General features: G+C 34.2%; 1 protein-coding gene across 3 annotated transcripts in view; it reads right to left on the bottom strand.

Moving 5' to 3' along the window:
• poe (E3 ubiquitin-protein ligase-like protein poe) overlaps positions 1–18,926 on the bottom strand; it is an 801,929-nt gene that overhangs the window by 293,866 nt on the left and 489,137 nt on the right. For all 3 annotated transcript variants that reach the window (XM_090405892.1, XM_090405894.1, XM_090405895.1), the window contains 2 exons: positions 17,385–17,474; positions 4,577–4,669 (listed from right to left, as the gene is read on the bottom strand). In XM_090405892.1, coding sequence (XP_090262018.1) covers positions 4,577–4,669; positions 17,385–17,474 — 183 coding nt within the window. The remainder of the gene's footprint in view (positions 1–4,576; positions 4,670–17,384; positions 17,475–18,926) is intronic.

Genomic DNA, 18,926 nt, shown 5'->3' with positions numbered 1-18,926 from the left:
GTATAGTTCGAGCACTTAATACTAAGTCTGGTTCTAATGATTGTAGGTGATATCACTTATACTGCTATTTAAGCTGTGAATGCTTGTGAAGTGGATATGGAATTTTTTTTTTTTTTTTTTAGGATTATTAATATTTGCGTGTGGATTATTGTTGTTATTATTGATTGGGTTTTTGCTGTTTTTTTGGATATATATATTTTTTTTTGTTTTGTTCTGTTTTGGGAGATTTTTTTGTGATCTGCAGTATAACCATATTTCAATAAGTTGTCCTTCACTGTATGAATACAGAAGCATTAAATAAAGAGTCAAGGCATGCAATGGGAAGTGAAAAACGTGAAGACATACTACCTACACAGAGGGAACCCAGTCCTTTTATCCATGTCACCAGCTTTTAATTCATCTCCATTTGCTCCAGTTTCCTAATCAAGTTCCAAGCATTTCCAAAGTCCAGTAGTATCATTGTAATTATTTCCTGTATCCATGCCAAATGTCATTTTATTACTGAATGTGAGTCAATTACTAAGGCAAAGACATATCCTTCACAAAAGTGTAAAGGGCATGTCTTTGCTACTTCCCACAGAGTATTCCTATAAACCCATTCCTAAATTCTGCCATTAAGCAACTTTTCCAATAACTTAACTACTACTCCTAGGATAGTGATCAGTCTATAATTTGCTTTCTCTGTCTTGGAAACCAAATTATCTTATTCCCCCCCCCCCCCCCACACACACAAGATAAGGATATGAAGCTTGGTCAGAAGCATTGCTAGCTCTCTCACACTTTCTTGTAACAAAGGCTGATATCCCATGCAATCTTACTGCTGTATTCACATTAGTATTACGTAACCATAATGTGCTAATCATCACCAGTTTCTCTCTCTCTGTACCCAATATTGTTCTCAGTCATACTGGCAACTCTGATATCTCCACCTAGATAATACTCCTTCACAAAGTGATCAGTCTAATTTCTTCTCATAGTTACAAACATAAAATGAAAATATTATTTAATGAGTATTTGGTCTAATGTCTTCCATTGCACTTATATTCAAAGTAATACAATTACCATTCTACTCTAACCTGCGTAAGTGAAATAAACTACTATTCATTCATTTCTCGCTCTATTCAAAATAATTCCAGTCCAATTCAAGCCATTTTCCAATAAAAGTGTGCTAATGTAACTCCCCCCCCCCCAAAAAAAAAGCACATTAGAAGTGGCCCAAGACAAAAAATACATTTCTCAGACAATGCTAAAGCCTCAAAAATTGAAAACAAATCGAAAATTTATCTCTTGCACAAATGGGTTGTACCTTTCATTGGTAACTACTCCTTGCAAAGGCTGTTTGTGTTTGTCACAATGTGCAACTTCTCTTCATCTCTGCAACCACCAGATGAGATTGCTATAATAACACCTAAATATAGTTGTTCTCCTCCCTTCATTCTTCTCTTTCAACTTCTGCAGAGATGACCAAGGTAAATTAGTTCCAACCAAACCAAGACCAACATGCTACATGCCTTTCACTAGAAAGACATTGGAAAAAATCGTAAACAGCGTAGATGCCTTTTTAGGTATCTACACTCTTTTTAGTGCTGATGGTGTTTCAAATGTAGAGTTGTGCCCTGGAACACCTGTCTGTCATCATCTTTACACCCTATTATATTCAGCTGGCATCCACTCTACAGTACAGAACTAATCCACATTCATTGCTGACACTCTGTAAAGTAATATCAACAGCCAAATTCTTCAGTGCCTCAAGAAATACCAATTAATCAGTGACTATCAGCAGGGATTCCACCAATCAAGATCCACAGTGAATCTTTTGGCTTATATCACCCAGCTCTGGATATGCATGGTAAGGCATCTTAACAAGCTGTCATTAAGGTCTGTTTCAGCAAATAGCCATCTTATGACCTTCCTTCTACCCTTTGTAGTCTGTATGAGTTTTCTCTTTGGTCATTCACTGTAAATGATGGATGGAATTCTCATGAATTTCTCAACTAATTTTTGACTCGGTGATCTGCTATACCACTTATCCTCTTCATTAGATACATATATGACTTTCCCTCAACTGACACGAATTCCTATTAACAGTTGTGATGATGACAGCACATGCCATTCCTTCTACTCATATAAAGAAAACATGGCAACCCTCAAATTAAGCTTCAACATCTTCTGCAACTAATTCCATAAACAATGATCTACATGTCATTCTTCGAAAAGATAATGACAAACTAGTTACAGTCAGTCAATACTGCCAAAATAATCCTCTCTTTTTACTTACAAAAAAAAGACAAAAAAATCCTAGTTCATCTACCTTACTTTTGATAAGACTCAGGTGAACGTTCAAGATCAGATCTCTATTCCCAGACTGTCATTAATCACTAACTCTTCCTGGCACAAACACATCTATCATTGCCTCAATCTTCTATATCAATTTTTGCTTAAGATTTTATTTTTCACCTGTCCAACCGCTCTCCCATTTGGGGGTGGTTCACAAAAACTTTTAAAAATTCTTGATGCCATCCAAAAGAAGAAAGTAGCTCACCCAGATAAATAATGATATCAAAATTTTTCAAAGGTTTTGTTAGCGTACCACCTAAATGGGAGAGCAATATTCTTAGGTCGGACAAATTTGAGATTTGTATGGTCTCACAAACTGCATTTTTCTACAGAAAATGCACACTTCAGAAACAATGTTGGATAGATGTTGCTAGAGTTCCTGTTCCTAGAGATCTGGCAGAAATATGAGGCATAATGGATGCTAGTTCTAAACAGCCATGGAAATATCTGTAGAAGAGGCATAATGTGGAAACTGTGAGAGAGGTGTTGTTAATCAACTAAACCATCCTTTTCTGAATAGCATCGAGAATTTTTAAGAGGGTTAAGTTGCACCACTCCAAACACAAGAGCAGTATTACAAGGTTAGGTGGATTTAAGATTTATACAGAGTATGCAAGTAAAAAAGGATTTCAAGTTTTCTGGAAGCTGAGGATACTACAGAAGTGATGTGATTATGCCAGGAAAGGCTTGTAGTAAGAGTCTTGAATATCCGAGATATGGTCTTGAATCTTAAGCTGAGCACTGTCAAAAACAATCAAAACTGTGTTTTAAGGTGACAAGGTTGCTTTCGCCTCACTGAAGGATACTGCAGAGATCAGTGTTTATAGCACTACAAGGCTTGTCATATGAATAGGATGAGGGGGGAATGATATCTTCAGCAAAACTATGAATAGGGTTTAATCAATAAGTGCAGGTCATTTATATATATCAGGAAGAGGATTGGTGAAATAAGAGCTCTTGAAGGATACCTGCATTAACAGGATGCAATCCAACCATCAGCCTTCTATCATTATACATAGTGAATGATCTGAAAAACTGGCAATCCAAATACAAAGGGAGAAAAGCAATCCATGGGATTGTAATTTGTTGAGAAGAAGCCCTTTATGCTAGATCCTATCAAATGTTTTGGAAAGGTCAAGTGCAACAGCACAGTTTTCATTGTAGTTGGTGGAGATAGAGAGTTGTAGAGTAGATGTCCTCCCTCGATGAGTCTTTGGACTTCCTGGAGATGTCAAATAATAATAATAATAATAATAATGAATGAGTCAACTTATTTTTCATTTATGAAAAGTAATCAAAGATTATGGAGGTTAGTGTGTTTAATATGAATTGATTCTGAATTAAAAAATTTCCCATCCTTTCTGTGTAAAACAAATATGAAATTAATATTTATCAAAGTTTTAAAAAATAATAGAACCAAATGACCAATAAACTAGTCCAGAGGTATCCAAACTTTCTTGGTTCATAGCACTCTTAGTGTCTTAGTAATTTTTTCATGGCACACCTAGGCCAAAAGAAATACCTAACAGTTCTTTTTATTAAGTAGTTAGGTCCAAACTACTTAATAACTTAGTAGCCACTTGAAAAAATAAATGAAAAAATTCACTATGCTGCCATGGGGTGATACGGCACACAGTTTGAGGACCACTGCACTAGTCGATTTTATGGTTTATCAAATGATTTCCAAAGGCTGCATTTTAGTATATTAAGAAAATATATCACGCCCACAAAAAATGATCAAGGGTCATGTGCATCTCGAAATTACTAACTTCTGGTCTAAAAATTTATTTTTTTTAAAGCAGCAAAATAGTATGTATCTAATAATGATTTCATCTAAAGAGATGCGTATTCACTTTGCAGTGAATCACGTAAATAAATAGCTTTCTAAAACATAATCAAGAATGAATTACCAAAGAAAAATTTAATAAAACTATGATTATTACAGACTGATGAACACTAGATCATATCTTATACTATTAACTTAAACTTAGACAGAAATTTAAAAATTGGCTAATTATGTAAAGTGACTACACATACATGCAATAAAAATGTTTTAACACATTAAATTCCTGATATCCTCTTTGAGCTGTATGGGCTATTGTTCATTACTGTGTGATGCAATTACACACACACACACACACACACACACACACACACACACACACACACACACACACACACACAGTAGTATTATTTTTCTTTATTTCAAGTTCATTATATTATAATACATAAGTTTTACCTTTATTATGTAATTTCCAGATTCTAACTGAGGATGAAGTACTAGGTGATCTGAAACAGAGCCTGAACTGCTGAATGTCAAGACATGACAGTCCTATGTATATAAGAATTAAAAATAGTATGATTAGAATGGATAAACAATGAAAGAATGCATTTGTACAATAAAGACATGAAAAAAAAAACTTTTGCATCTCTTAACTATTTCATACTATAGAAATCTATCACTTATCATAATGCAGTGGGAGAGCAAATTTGTCAGCTGGACAACTGACAAATTGTTGATGCACTAACCAATTCAAGAGTCAGTTAACTGAAGTTTCATTTATTTGAAGGTTGGATAATTGAGAAATAACTGTATCTACACTTTACATCACAGTAAGGCTTATCAAAGGTGGCTTAGACTCTTTAATATTTTTAAGATGCAGTTTACTCACAGTTGAACATACTACACATATGTGATCATCATTTCATGACTGTCCACAGTCATGAAATGATGTGGACAGTCATGAAATGTACTAGTATCTGAGTACATATACTAGTATATATACTAGTCTCACTCTATATACTAATATCTGAGTTTACTTTATGGTGAGCAATGAGAGTAATAGAAATAAAAAAAAAAACTTCAAAATATAAATACATAAATATTTCTCAAAATATGATGAACACAAATGCCAGGTATTTGTGTACTGATGTGCCTTTGAAGATTCAGAAATTGTCCAAATTTTTGGAACATTCACAGTTGACTACATGTGCATGCTACTGAGTATCATCGAAGGGCATTTGATGTCTCACCAAGTGTTTTGTAATGCATATGATGCGAGAGAATTGTAACAATTATTTTCAATGCAGCTGTTTTTCAAGCAGATAAGACCACTTGCTCCACTGCCCATTAAAATTAACCTATGCATCTGTCAGCAGGAGAAAAAAAAAGTGCGCGCGTGTATACACACACACACACACATATTTTCCCTTATTCTGATGGGTATACTATATATACTAAACAGGTAAGAACAGGACTTGTTAATTTCTGTAAGTTAACTCTGAAAGCAACTGAACTTTTTGTAGCTGCAGAGTGCAACAAGTTCTAAAAAAAAAAAAAAAATCAGCTAACGCCTTTTTATTCCCGTATATATAGGGAGTAGGCAAGGCCGTTTTTAGCCCCTATCTAACTTTTGGAGACTGAGTGGGCAGTTCAATCTACACTGGTACCCAATCAGAGCTAGCTGGCCCAAGGCTATCACTAATTAAGCAGCATGCAGTGAAGAGTGACGGCTCAACAAGTGCTGCCATCTCGTGGTCCCTAACCCTAACACTCGTATTTAATGTCTGAAATAATGTGGGTTCTACGGTCGATTTTCTTGAGTTTACAGGATGAAAAACCAGAATTTCCGGGAGAAAAAGCCCGTTTGCCCGTGCCAGAGATCGACTAACTCAGGAACCGGTCGAAAAAAGGCTTAGAAAAATTTCCTCTAGTCGCCAACTAGACTCGAAATCAAGTCTTCCTTCATGCGGCCAAGCGCCGTGGTGTGCAAACGCCACATCCACTGAACTACACAGGCTTTAAATCATTAAATTACATGATAACCACAGTAATTAACTTTAATGAAATGAAAATACAGATATTTCGTACTGAAATATAACAGTACATCGTCACTGCATAAAAACAAGCAAATCAAAGAAATGGGAATACAAGGTACATACAATCAGTAGTCTACCAATTAAAAACTGTTGCTGCATGCTAGAAATTAATATTAATAAATAATATTATTAAATACGATTTTTGATGGTTACATAAAATAAGAATCTTCCAAACTTTTGGGAGAGAGAGAGAGACAATTGTTCCGATTCAGATTTGGCCGATGCAAAAGGGCTTCGCAACTTCCTTTGAAAAGGCATTCATATTTAATCTTGCTTCTATGGAGAAGATGAACTTCATCCCACTGGATACTGTGTTTAGAGTCAATACTAAACACAAACCAGACTTTTCAGATTTCATGTATTCAATATAATATTGATGTTCATTAATTCTTTTTTCTACAGAACGGCCCGTCTGCCCAAAATATATTAGATTACATTCACAAGGTATCTGGTAAATGCCAGCTAATAATAGAGGTGACAGTTTGTCTTTCGTAGATGGCAACAGATGAGAAATTTTGTTGATAAGAAAATACGTGGGAATAAGATGATACTTCTTCAAATTCTACCAATCAGTTCAGAGATGCCAGAAATATAAGGGATTGGAACATAGGAATCAATTATCTGCTGGATTTGATTGGGGTTGTAACTATTAAATTCCATTAACATTTTGAAAGTAAGAAGTTCTTGTAAGGCTTGAGGGAGAGGAACACACGTTATGTGCTCAATTAAAGACTTGACAACACCAGTTTTTTGAGAGGTGTGATGAGCAGACTTTTGATGTATCTGCCAATAAAGGTAGGTTTTGGATAAACATTGGTTGATAAAGTACTGGAGGCTGTGCACGTAAGAAGGATGTCCAAAAATAGTAAACTGCCAGCCTTTTCTTTTTCCATGGCGAATTGAATGTGTGGGTGAAGGCTATTCATCTGTTGTAGGAAAGTGGTAAGTTCATTTTCAGAATGAAGCCAAACAGCAAAGACATCATCTACATAATGAAACCAATGAGAGGGTTGGAAATGAATGGATGAGAACATCCTTCACCCATGCATTAAATTCATTCAATTTATTAACATTAATTTTTAGCATGCGGCAACAGTTTTTAATTGGTAAACCACCGACTGCTGTATGTACCTTGTATTGCCATTTTTTTGATTTGCTTGTTTCTATGCACTGATGATGTACTGTTATTTTCAGTATGAACTATCTGTACTTTCATTTCATTAAAGTTAATTACTGTGGTTACTGTGTAATTTATTGTTTATAGTCATGTGACAGGTACCTTTAAAGATAAGTTGATAATTTTGAAATTTTTTCTTATACCAGCATCATTACACAAGGAATTCATAACTGCTGTAACTACAGTTATGTTCCCAAGTTTGTTAATTATAATGGTGGGAATCCAGGTTGCCATTCTTTTGGTATATGTATTATTATTGAAAAAAAAAATACTGCACACAGAAAATTATATGCAGAAACATTACCTTTTTTATGTATGATTCCACATTGCAGGCTTATGGTCAGTTAAGTCAATGACCATATAATTATCTGTGTAGAGAAACAAGTACTGATTATATATATATAATCGATACTTGTAATCAGTATACTGATTACAGAATACTAATTACAAGTACTGTGCCTGACAAATTTTAACTTTTTTTTTGTTTCCTTTCCAGCTGTGTGTGTGTGATTCTTACTCAGTTTCTCATGCTGATTTTAAATATGTTCTTAATTTTTTCCTATCAAGTATAGTTTTTGAGAAACAAGTCTATAGATTACTTAAATAAAAGAGCCAATAGGCTTCACTTCGGCGATGTGACATTATTTAAATTAAGGGAATATTAAATCCCACATTATTTCAAAGCCAAATAAGAAACTCTTTGATTCTGATCTTTGAGTTTCTTATTCGGCTTTGAAATAATGTGGGATTTAATATCCCCTTAATTTAAATAAACTCTATAGATTTTTATGATATAAACACTATTAACAATATCATACATGTAGAATGAAAGTCAACTAGAATGACTTCTTAATACCTTCTGTTTATAAGATGAACTTAGTGTTTCCTGTTTCAGACCCAACCGTAATCAGCTAACATAACGTGACTCCACTTTCCTTTATATCTGCCTTCCATCCTCATAATCTGCTGATGAAACTTCTCACTGTGTTCATCACTTATGGACCAGAGATTTTCTGGGAAAAGTTAGATGTGAGTCCAGAAAGTGTATTTTCAGAGACATCTTGCATCCCATGTTATGATATGATGTGACTATAGAAGAAACAATTTCTTTGTAATCTGAAGATTTCTGTGTCCATTAATTAGATTCCTTCTGGTTTAGAACGTGTTCAAATTTGGGATTGTTCGTTAACAATCAAATTTCTGGTCCAGTGAAAATGCCCTCCTTTACTTTTTGCATCACTTATTTTTAGAAATTTTTGTTTCAAATACCCTGCTTCATTGCTTTCACAGAAAGTTTGATGTGAAGTGGTGGTAAATAGATTTTTTCTGTTTCTACAAATGGTGCATGTTTAACATCTTTTCTCCTGGTGTGAGATGTATATGCAAAGGCCATGTTTAACAACATAATGATTACTCCTGGTCGTCCTGCTGTCCCATTCACATAGAAAGCAACAGTACTAACAGTACTTAGTGTATCCTATTTGAAACCCAAGCAAAATTGCAATTACTTTAAGATCAGCACAGATGTTAGACTTGTAGGCATCATAATTAATGTTTCCCAATGCTAATTTCACATTTTCATGTTTCTTTCATAGTAACTGAATGTGTTACTGGCCCATTCAGTAATTTATTTCATAAGCCACTATTTTGAAGAAGAACAGATTTCAGACACTGGATTTTGATGAATCAATAAAGTCTCCATTCAGATGGTGTGTTGTGTGTTCAATGCCATAGGACTCAGTTAGACCACCTATGTTAGTACAAAAGATCAGGGTCGCTTTCATTCAAATAACTGATGTACTCACTTTGACAGTGTCTGAAATATGTGCCCTTAGTTCTTTCAGCTAGGAGATTCCATCCTTGCAGTTGTGATGCTAAAAGTTCTGCATGATCCTTCGTAAGATTTCTTACAAGATCATTCAATTCCTCTTGGGTGATTAAGTGTGGATGGTCATTTTTGATTTAGAAATATCATGTTCTGTGTCAGATATTTCATCTGTTTCTTCACTACCACTCTCAATGTCTGCAGGTATTGGGTGTTTCGGTACTGGTTGCAGAGCCAATGGAACATTCGGATACACAATGTGTTTTTTTTATTTTTCGATGAAAATCCTGAAACTTTTGTAGGACATAAATAATAGTCAGTAAAATGATTGGTTGGCTCTCTCCAAATCATCAGAATAGCCAATGCATGCAGGGTCTGGTTCTTTTCAGCCAAGCCCACAGATTATTACACAACTTGCACAGCTTTTATTTTTATCGCCTACCTTACCACTGAAAAAATGTTTGTAGGCTTCCTTAATTAACTTTGTAAATGGTCTCTGCTTCTTCTTCGAGGTGAACTTCTCACACACACACAGCCAAACAATTAGGAGAACTGACACACATTAGCTTAAACCACAAAATAAAATGATGGTACAACATGACATTGAAACTTACAATGAAATAGACTTCATCCTCTCCAACAGATGATATATAATAAATAATACCGCAATGCTTAATAGATTTAATACAAGAAGTGACCACAGACTAGTAAAGACAAAAGTATGGATCAACAAAAAATGGGAATGGAACAAGCTCATAAGAAAAAAAGTCAAATTTAGTGAATCTAAAAAACCTCTACCACAATAAAAGCTGTTATAGAGAATCACTCAAAAATGAACTAAAAAAGTTAAACACAGCTACTACCATCGATGATACTAATGAAATATTAAAAAATCTATCTTGAATTTTGCACTAGAAATAGGAGATGTAAAAAAGGCACCAAAGAGTGGAAAAACTAAGACAGGAAACCTAGATCTGATGAAGAAAAGAAGAGATATGAAAAGAGATTTGAATGACACCAATAAAATAGAATATGCGGAAATTTGTAAAACTATACGTAAAAGGATGAAACACGAACTTAGATCGTATAATACTAGGAAAATTAAAGAAACAATAGAAAACAATAGTAATATGAAAGTCCTAAGACGAACATTATCAGTTGGAAAAAACAGAAATAGCTGCTGTAAGAGGAAAAAATGGTGAACTTATATAAAAAATAGAGATGCAATAATCAAAAGAATTCAGGAATTTTATACCAAACTCTATGAAGACAAAGACCGGGACATCCAAGAATCATCTATGGATAACTCGAGTGAGGAAGAACATGATACCCCTGAGATCTTACAAGGTGAAGTGGAAATGAAGAATGGAAAGGCCCCAAGAGAAGATGGAATTATGGTAGACTTCATAAAACTAGGAGGAAACCCTGTCATCAAGCAGCTGACTAAACTCTTTAATAAATGCCTAAAACAGAGAAAAATTCCAAAAAATTGGAACAATTCACTTCTAATATTAATTTTTAAAAAGGGCAATAAGGAAGAAATTAAAAACTACAGACCTATAAGCCTACTTCCCACCATATATAAAGTTTTCACAAAAATTATAAATAATAGAATAAAATCTAAACTAGAGGGAATGCAATCCTGTGAACAAGCTGGATTTAATAAGAATTACAATACTTTGGACCATATTCACACATTAAGACAGCTCATTGAAAAATCAACTGAATACAATAAACCCTTATGTCTGGCCAATATAGACTATGAAAAGGTATTTGATTCAGTCAAAACATCTGCAACACTAAAAGCACTTGAAACCCAGGGTACTGAGAAATCATATATTGAAACACTAAAACATATTTACAATAATGCAACTTCTGTAATTAAATTATATAAAAACAATGAAAAGTTCCTAATACAAAAAGGCATCTGACAGGGCGACACCATATCTCCCAAATTATTTACAGCTGCACTAGAGGAAGTCTTGATTGGGAAACAAAAGGAATAAACATAAATGGAGAAATTCTGCATCATCTGAAATTTGGAGATGATATTGTCCTAATAGCAGATAATCTTGAAGATCTAGAAGAAAAGTTAAATCAGCTAAATGAAGCCTCCAGAATAATTGGATTAAAAATAGAGAAAAAACAAAAATAATGATGAATAAATATATTAACCATAGAACTGTCAAAGTTGAAAACCATGAAATAGAACAAGTTAATTCATATGTAAAACAACGGGCCCATATATTTGGGCCAATTGTTATCCTTTGAGGAGTGCCAAAGAAAAGAGATTGAACGAAGAATTCACCTTGGATGGATGGATGGATGACTTATGGGAAAATGAGAGACATATTCAGAAGTGACATCCCTATGAGTCTAAAAAGGAAAGCTTTCAACCAGTGTATACTTAGTGTCCTAACATATGGAGGAGAAACATGAACTTTAACCGAAGCCCTAAACAAAAAGCTGAAAACAACACAACATTGCAAGCTTAAGAGATAAGAAGACAAATACCTGGATAAGATCTCAAACAGGTGTCATGGATATTGTAAAATACATTAAACAGGATAAGTGGAGATGAGCTGGCCATATTGCCAGATGCAGTGATGGGAGATGGACTAGAAAAACAACAGAGTGGAGACCAATGGATGGAGCAAGACAAAGAGGAAGACCGAGAAGAAGGTGGAGGAATGAACTGGAACAAATTGCAGGAGTGAGATGGATGAGAGAGGCAGAAAACCGAGTGATCTGGAAAATCATCAGGAAGACCTTCGTCCAGCAGTGGACAGAACCAAAAGGTTGAAGAAGACAACATGACAGAATTTCATGCCAGCTGGGGCTCTGCTTGGTTAAACAAGGTACCTTGTTTTTGCCAGTGAACCAGGGTGAACAGAGAAAAGTCAGCTACTGGAAAAAATCCTGAAACACATCCCAACTCAACATCACCAGAGTTCAAGATTGGTACTATCAACATGAGAAGCCTGAATGGCAAAGAAATGGAGCTGGCTGAGGAATTGGATAAATACCAGACATAATACGGGCGAATGAAGCAAATAAGGCAAAAACTGATTAGATCTTTCTAAGCAATAAATACAAAATGTTATATTCAGGCAATGACAATCAAGGAAAAGAAGGAGTAGCCATAGTATTCAACACTAAATATGATACTAATCTTCTTGAATGGCAGGCAATATCAAGTAGAGTGTTGTGGGCAAATATCAGAATGGGGAACTGGCAAATGAGACTTAATTTTGGCAATGGTCCCACAGAAAGTTCTACTAAGGTAGAAGTCAAGGAATTTTTTGAGGCTGTAGAGAAAGCAACTGACACACTGAAAAAGGAAAAGTTGGTCTCCTGTTGGAGATCTAAATAGCAGAGTAGGAAATGATTGTCAGACATACAGAAATATTTTGGGAAAATTTGGAGAAATGAGCAAAGCTAATAATAATGGCAGATACCTGTTGGATTTCTGCTCCTGACATGGATTGGTTATTGCTAACACCATCTTCCAACATAAAAATATTCACAAATTCACTTGGAGAGAAGAGGGAAGGAATAAGAAAAGCCTCTTTGACTATGTTATTGTTAATAGTGATGTTTTCTCCCTAGTGCAGGACACTAGTGTACAGAGGATTTCAAATTGGAAGTGATCACCATTTAGTCTTGAGCAGGATAAAATTGAATTTCATTTTGAACATATAAGAAAGTTTTAAAGCAAATAAAAGTTGAGCAGCTTTCAGATGTGACTGTAGACTAAAATACACAAACACTATTCAAGAAAAAATGAAAGAGTTTGAGAACAGGAACCAAACCTTGGAGATTCAGTGGCAAATCCTGAAGAAAACACTGACAGATTCAGCCAGAGAGGCATGGTGAGGTTGTCTGCAAGGATAGAAAAATCAGAACTCCATGGCGGACACAGGAAGTAAAAGAGGCAGTGAAAGAAAAGAAGAAAGCATGTCAAAAGTTCCTAGCAAATAAGTAAGCTTGTGCTCTTAAGAGAACACAGAGACAAATGCAAGAAAGCTAAAGACTGTGTAAGACTAGCTAAACAAAAGCCATGGGAAGACTTTGGTAAGAACATGAAAAAAATAAACATCAAGAATGTGGCAAAATATTCTGGGAGTTGAAGTATAGAAATGGAGGAAAGAGTGCTGTAAAAAGAATTAGAGATGATAAAGGTGACATGAAAACTGGAGGAATTACTTATATAGAGTAATTACTTCAAAAAATTGCTAAATGAAACAATCAGTGACAGCACAGTGATAAAAAACACTCAACAGGCAGCAATCAGGAATACACATCCATATTTGAAGTAGAAAAAGCCATCAAAAGCCTGAAAATGTGGAAAGGCAACAGAAATAGATGATATTCAACAAGAACTGCTCAAGTATGGTGGTATAGAAGTCTTGCAGTGACTGCACTACATAGTTCAGAAGGGCTAGACAGAGGGATGAATTCCAGATGATTAGAGTAGAGCTCTCATAGTACCCATATATAAAGAAGGGAATTAAAACTGAATGTGAAAATTACAGAGGTATTTCTCTACTAAGTGTTCCTGGAGATTTATGCAAGGATACTTGAGAAACAGTTGAGAAGGATTGTGGAAGGGAAGCTTGGTGAAGAACAAGCTGGATAAAGGCCAAATAAAGGCTCTCAGGATCAGATTTTCACTTCACAACAAATAGTTGAGAAATCATGGGAATATAACGAAGAACTGTATTTAAGTTTTGTAGATTTGGAAAAGGCATACGACAAGGCGTCAAGAGAGAGAAGCTATTCAAAACACTAGAGTTGTATGGTGTCAATGGGGAATTATATCAAGCAATACTCAGTCTTTATTTGAGTTGTAAGTCAGCAGTTAGAATTGAAGGAAGTACAGGAAGATAGTTTAATGTTAAATCTGATGTCAGACAAGGATGGAAGTTAGTAATGATAGTCCTGTAAGGGTGTACAGGACTATCATATCCTGTACACCCTTAAGAGTACATGTCGGGAATTTGATGATCATGATTTAAAATCGGTGCAAAAATTGATTCAGAAATACCTTTTCCAACATATGCTCTAGTGGAACACTACACGAGGTTAACAAATATTCATGAGAAAATCATTATTTTTGAATTCATTATATATATATGATGAATATATGAAGCAATAATCTACCATTATACAGGAATATGTTGCCACAGCATGTGCGACATACATTCTCTACCAATCCTCAAACTGTGTACCAATTCTCAAATTGTGTACACAATTAAATTGATTTCTAACTCCTGTAAGAAACAGAACTTCAAGGTATTTCTGCTAAATAAAATTTTTTAACATGGTATTGATGACATCTGCATAATTTTTCTTCTGGAATGCATTAAAAATATTCAACAGTGAAATCCATCTTACTGTTATTTTGCAAAGAATATAAACTGTTAATACAGTTTTTGGCTCTACTCCCAAGAGTATGTTTATCTCTAATGAGTTATCAAATTTCACTCTCTTTTGAACTGGAAGATGAAAAAAAGAATTGGGCATTCAATGAGATTTGTTTTTGTTTCCAATTAATCAGAAAGAATAAATCTTCAGTTTTTTTGGCCTCATGATATGACAAGATATATTGTACAGGCAACACTGAAGTAAAAAAGAGGTGCAATAAAACATTCTATGGTCACTTACTGTGTATGATACCATCAAGGGGTTGCACTCAGAGTAGAAAGTGATGTGCATCAAAGTCAACTATAAAAGACACCACCATTAGTAAGAAAATGCAAAGCATAAAGAGGAAATTTACTGCTCCTTGAAAAAAACTTCCACAGTGGTCTGTTCATTTGATATGCCATCAGATTTGTGAGAAGGTTCAGTTCATATATTTTGATCTGGAAAAAGTAAGTTAAAGGTGGTTTAGGCATTTTAAGATTAAGCAGCAGAAAAAGTTGCAGCTGACAAATTGGTGGAATATTTTGAATAATGTGTTCAAAGTTCACTCTCTCGTGTTTACTTTGATGAAACTTCTGACTAAGAACTTGGTGAAGAAAGCTCTATTTATGAATAATAAAACAGCTGATAGCTAAGACCTTGAGTATTCACCAGACTCAAAAATTATTAAAAGCAAAATTTGTTTGAGTATGACATCGCAAACTTTAAGAGAAAGTAACACCTTAAAGTTTTATATCGTAAAAATCATGCAAAATCACATACTTTATACATAAAATTTTGTTTCATGGTGTCTAATGGAGAAGAAAAATTGACATTAAAAAATTCTGGAAAAGTTGTAACATTTGATATGCTGTAAATAATACTGTCAAAGTGGAGGAGAATGTAAGCCAGAAATTGTTGCAGTGGTATAGAAAATTTGTAGCCCCAAATTGTGTTCAAGTTTAAAGGGTTTGAACCCACTGAACAACATGAAAGAAACTGAAGTGGCACAGCTTGAAGCGAATCATGGCCTTAAGGTAACATCAAAAGATAAGAAGGGACTCATTCTGAACACCTTGCTGAAGAAACTCCTCGGCATTACAAAGAAGTATCATATCATAATCTGTACAGAGACTACAAAGAATTCATGTTGCAAAATTCGAAGGCTGGTGAGGCACACAAACTGATAACACAGTCTCATGACCCTGATCATGATGGAGCATTCACAGCTTAGTTAAGATTGATTCATATTGAGTGATGTACATTTATCCTGACTCGCTCCTTCCCACCTTCAGAAGAATGATAAGAATCTATCCACTCCACAATAGCATCCAGAAATTTTTTTAATGACTTGTTGCATACTGTCTGACCACATATGAGAGAACTCAGGCAAGCACAGTGCCAAGAAGAGTCAATTCATGTTTAAGGGGAGAAAGGAATAAGATGATGTACAAATTTGTATGTAAAAATCATGCAAAATCACGTACTTCATACATAAAATTTTCCAACTTGTACAAGCAAAATAGTTACCACTTTAAAAACTAGAATTTTTGTAAAAGAAAAGCTAATTTTCCGATATATAATAATAAACACTCATCATTGATTACCCTTTTTCTGGGGATTATCAGAATGGGTTTTGCTTTTTTCTGCCATGCTCAGAAGTGTCGAGGGGGTCTTGCATCCGTGGTTGGACAGCACCAATGACAACATTAGGAATGTAGAAAAGATCCCTGGTTTTCTCCCTCCAAAATTAACCAGACACTGTCCACCAAGCAACTACAAAAATTGATCAAAGATCATCATCCAATCAAACTGACTTTCTCTTATAGGGAACACTACTCAGATGTCTCACTAAAAGTGAGGGCAGTCAACTGACTAAATAAACGATTCCATAGATGGGTTTTTGTGTTGTTTTAGATCACCAAAGAAGACATTTTTTCATTTAATTTCTTTTATTAAGTTTTTTTTAATTTAAATGTAATGGATGGTGTTTATTATAACTGTATTCACCATATGTCATTTTTTCACCAGGTTTCCAAATATGCTGTTTTTTACTTAATGTACTTTTTTTTGTTAAATTCTTCATTTTTTTTAAAAACGGAAAGTAGTTCACAGTTGTTTATTTTAATACACATATTTTCATTAAAAAGGAAAGGTTGCAATAACTTTCTTTTTACATATTTTTTATTAGATCACCATCTGTATATTGTATTATTATGGTGTCAACAAAGCAACATTCAGATAATTTTATTGAAAAAAAAAACTTTTCACTGCTCTACATTAGATGAGCAATGGAAACTATTTTTTAAGGTATTTGTTTTTATCCAATTAATCATAATAAGCAGGCATCCAGCACATAACTAAATGTGCATACTTCCAATGACTTATTAAGGTTAGACGAATTTTCATATTATACTGCAATAAAGACAAAATAAAAGAAGAGACTAGATGCTAATGAGAATTCAGCTTTCAATTATTGTTTCTGATATTAAGAGAATCTGTGATTCCAAAATGCAGAAATGCAAATCCCCTTAAAACTTTATTGATGTCAATCATAAATTAAACAGTATTTTGACCAGGAATGTATTTTTTAACAAATAAAAATTTCCCTTTAATTTCTTCAATCTAATTAATCTTTTTATTTATTTATTTATTATTATTATTATTTGCTATTATAAAATAAATCTCTATAATGTTATCATTGTCAGGGGAAAAAAAAAAGCTTCAGAAACACTGATTTAAGGTAATATACACCCATACCTTCAATCCACATACTGCTAGAAAGTCTTCATTACAAGGATTCCCAGTAATAGATAAAACCATGAATGGAACAGGAGCTGAAGCTAACCGCTGAAAATAAATAAATTATGATCTTAAATTGTTCATATTTGGTCTAATGTATTAAAACTAAGAACTTTTATTGTTAAAAGGCCATAAGATTTAATGATTACTAATACAAAGAGCCAACAAGTTTCACTAGGCACTGTCTAGCATTTTCAAGGCTGTACTGGTGTGAAAACAAATGCATCAAGTTACATGAAAACATACACTTTAGTAACTGCTAGCCCGTTACATTTGATAATTCGTGTTTGATAGCGTGCATGCGTTCGAATGCTTCAGTCAGAATCCGGTACATGACCACGTGTTGTGTAGTTTTTCGCATAGTGTAGTTCTGTTGACTGAAAGAATTGATGAGATATTTCCATATGTCTTTAAGAATAGCACCTTGATTTCTATTTAAATTATTGCCTGTGCATAGCACCACTGCTGCTTCTTTGAAAGTTCTGTGTCTGTAGTCATTCTCGATGTAAGGCATAGAACTGTTTTTCCAATCTATAACGTGATTTGATGTTGAGAAATGATGAGCTAAACCAGATGTGATGATTCTATTGTGATTGCCATCTCCCACATATTCTTTCTGTCTAATTTCAAAACTTCTAGAGGTCTGTCCAAATTATGATCTTATTGAAACAAATTCAGATTATTGTAATAACTTACCTAGAAATTAAGACTAAATAAACCAGATTAAATTTTTAAAAAAGTACAGAAATTCATGAGGGTGGTCTGAAAAGTTCTTGGCCTAACAATGAAAAAACGAATTTATAATTTCAAAATTATTTTTATTTTTCAACATAACCCTCCCTTAAGACTAATACATATGTTTTAATACAGTACGATGCTCAATTTTATCCATTTCAAGGGATACAGACAACACTTTGGCTTCAGACAGCTGTATAAAACAAAGTATAGGTAACCCTCGAATAACACGGTACTTATACAACGCGGTCTATAAATTGTAGAAATCCTTGTTCAACGCAGTTTCGATATAACGCGGTCTACAATTTCTAGTAACCCTTTATTTATTTTTTCATATATTTTTCACAGCGGGACTTAAAAAAATTTGTGTCTGCCCGAATCGAGCAAGTAGTTATAAGTATGGAATTTAGTTTTATTGTATCCCTGAATAAGGTAGTGTACAGAGGCTTTTGCACTCTGTGTAATTCTCAATTACAGACAGCTGGAATAAAAATAGTGCTAACTAATAAATCACATGTCCCCCCTCTCACAGAAACTATGCTGTATAGACGCGAGCAAAATCATATGTTGTACTGAAACATGGTATCTAACTATAAACTATTGTCCAATTTTTCAATTATGAAATAAGTGTTTGTTTTATTGCATTTGAAATTCTCGATGTCATTATGACAGATCACAAAGGCTAACTTCAAATAAAATTCTACCAAGAATTGAAGCATGCCATATAATGGGTGTGTGAGTTCGCCTGTCACCTCAAATGCAAAC

Source organism: Typopeltis vanoorti, chromosome 15, assembly GCF_054136105.1.
Source record: "Typopeltis vanoorti isolate ZY-2024b chromosome 15, IOZ_Tvanoo_1.0, whole genome shotgun sequence".
NCBI lineage: Eukaryota > Metazoa > Arthropoda > Arachnida > Uropygi > Thelyphonidae > Typopeltis > Typopeltis vanoorti.
The sequence above is the reverse complement of the archived record's forward strand: the minus strand, read 5'-3'. Positions and strand labels throughout refer to the sequence as shown.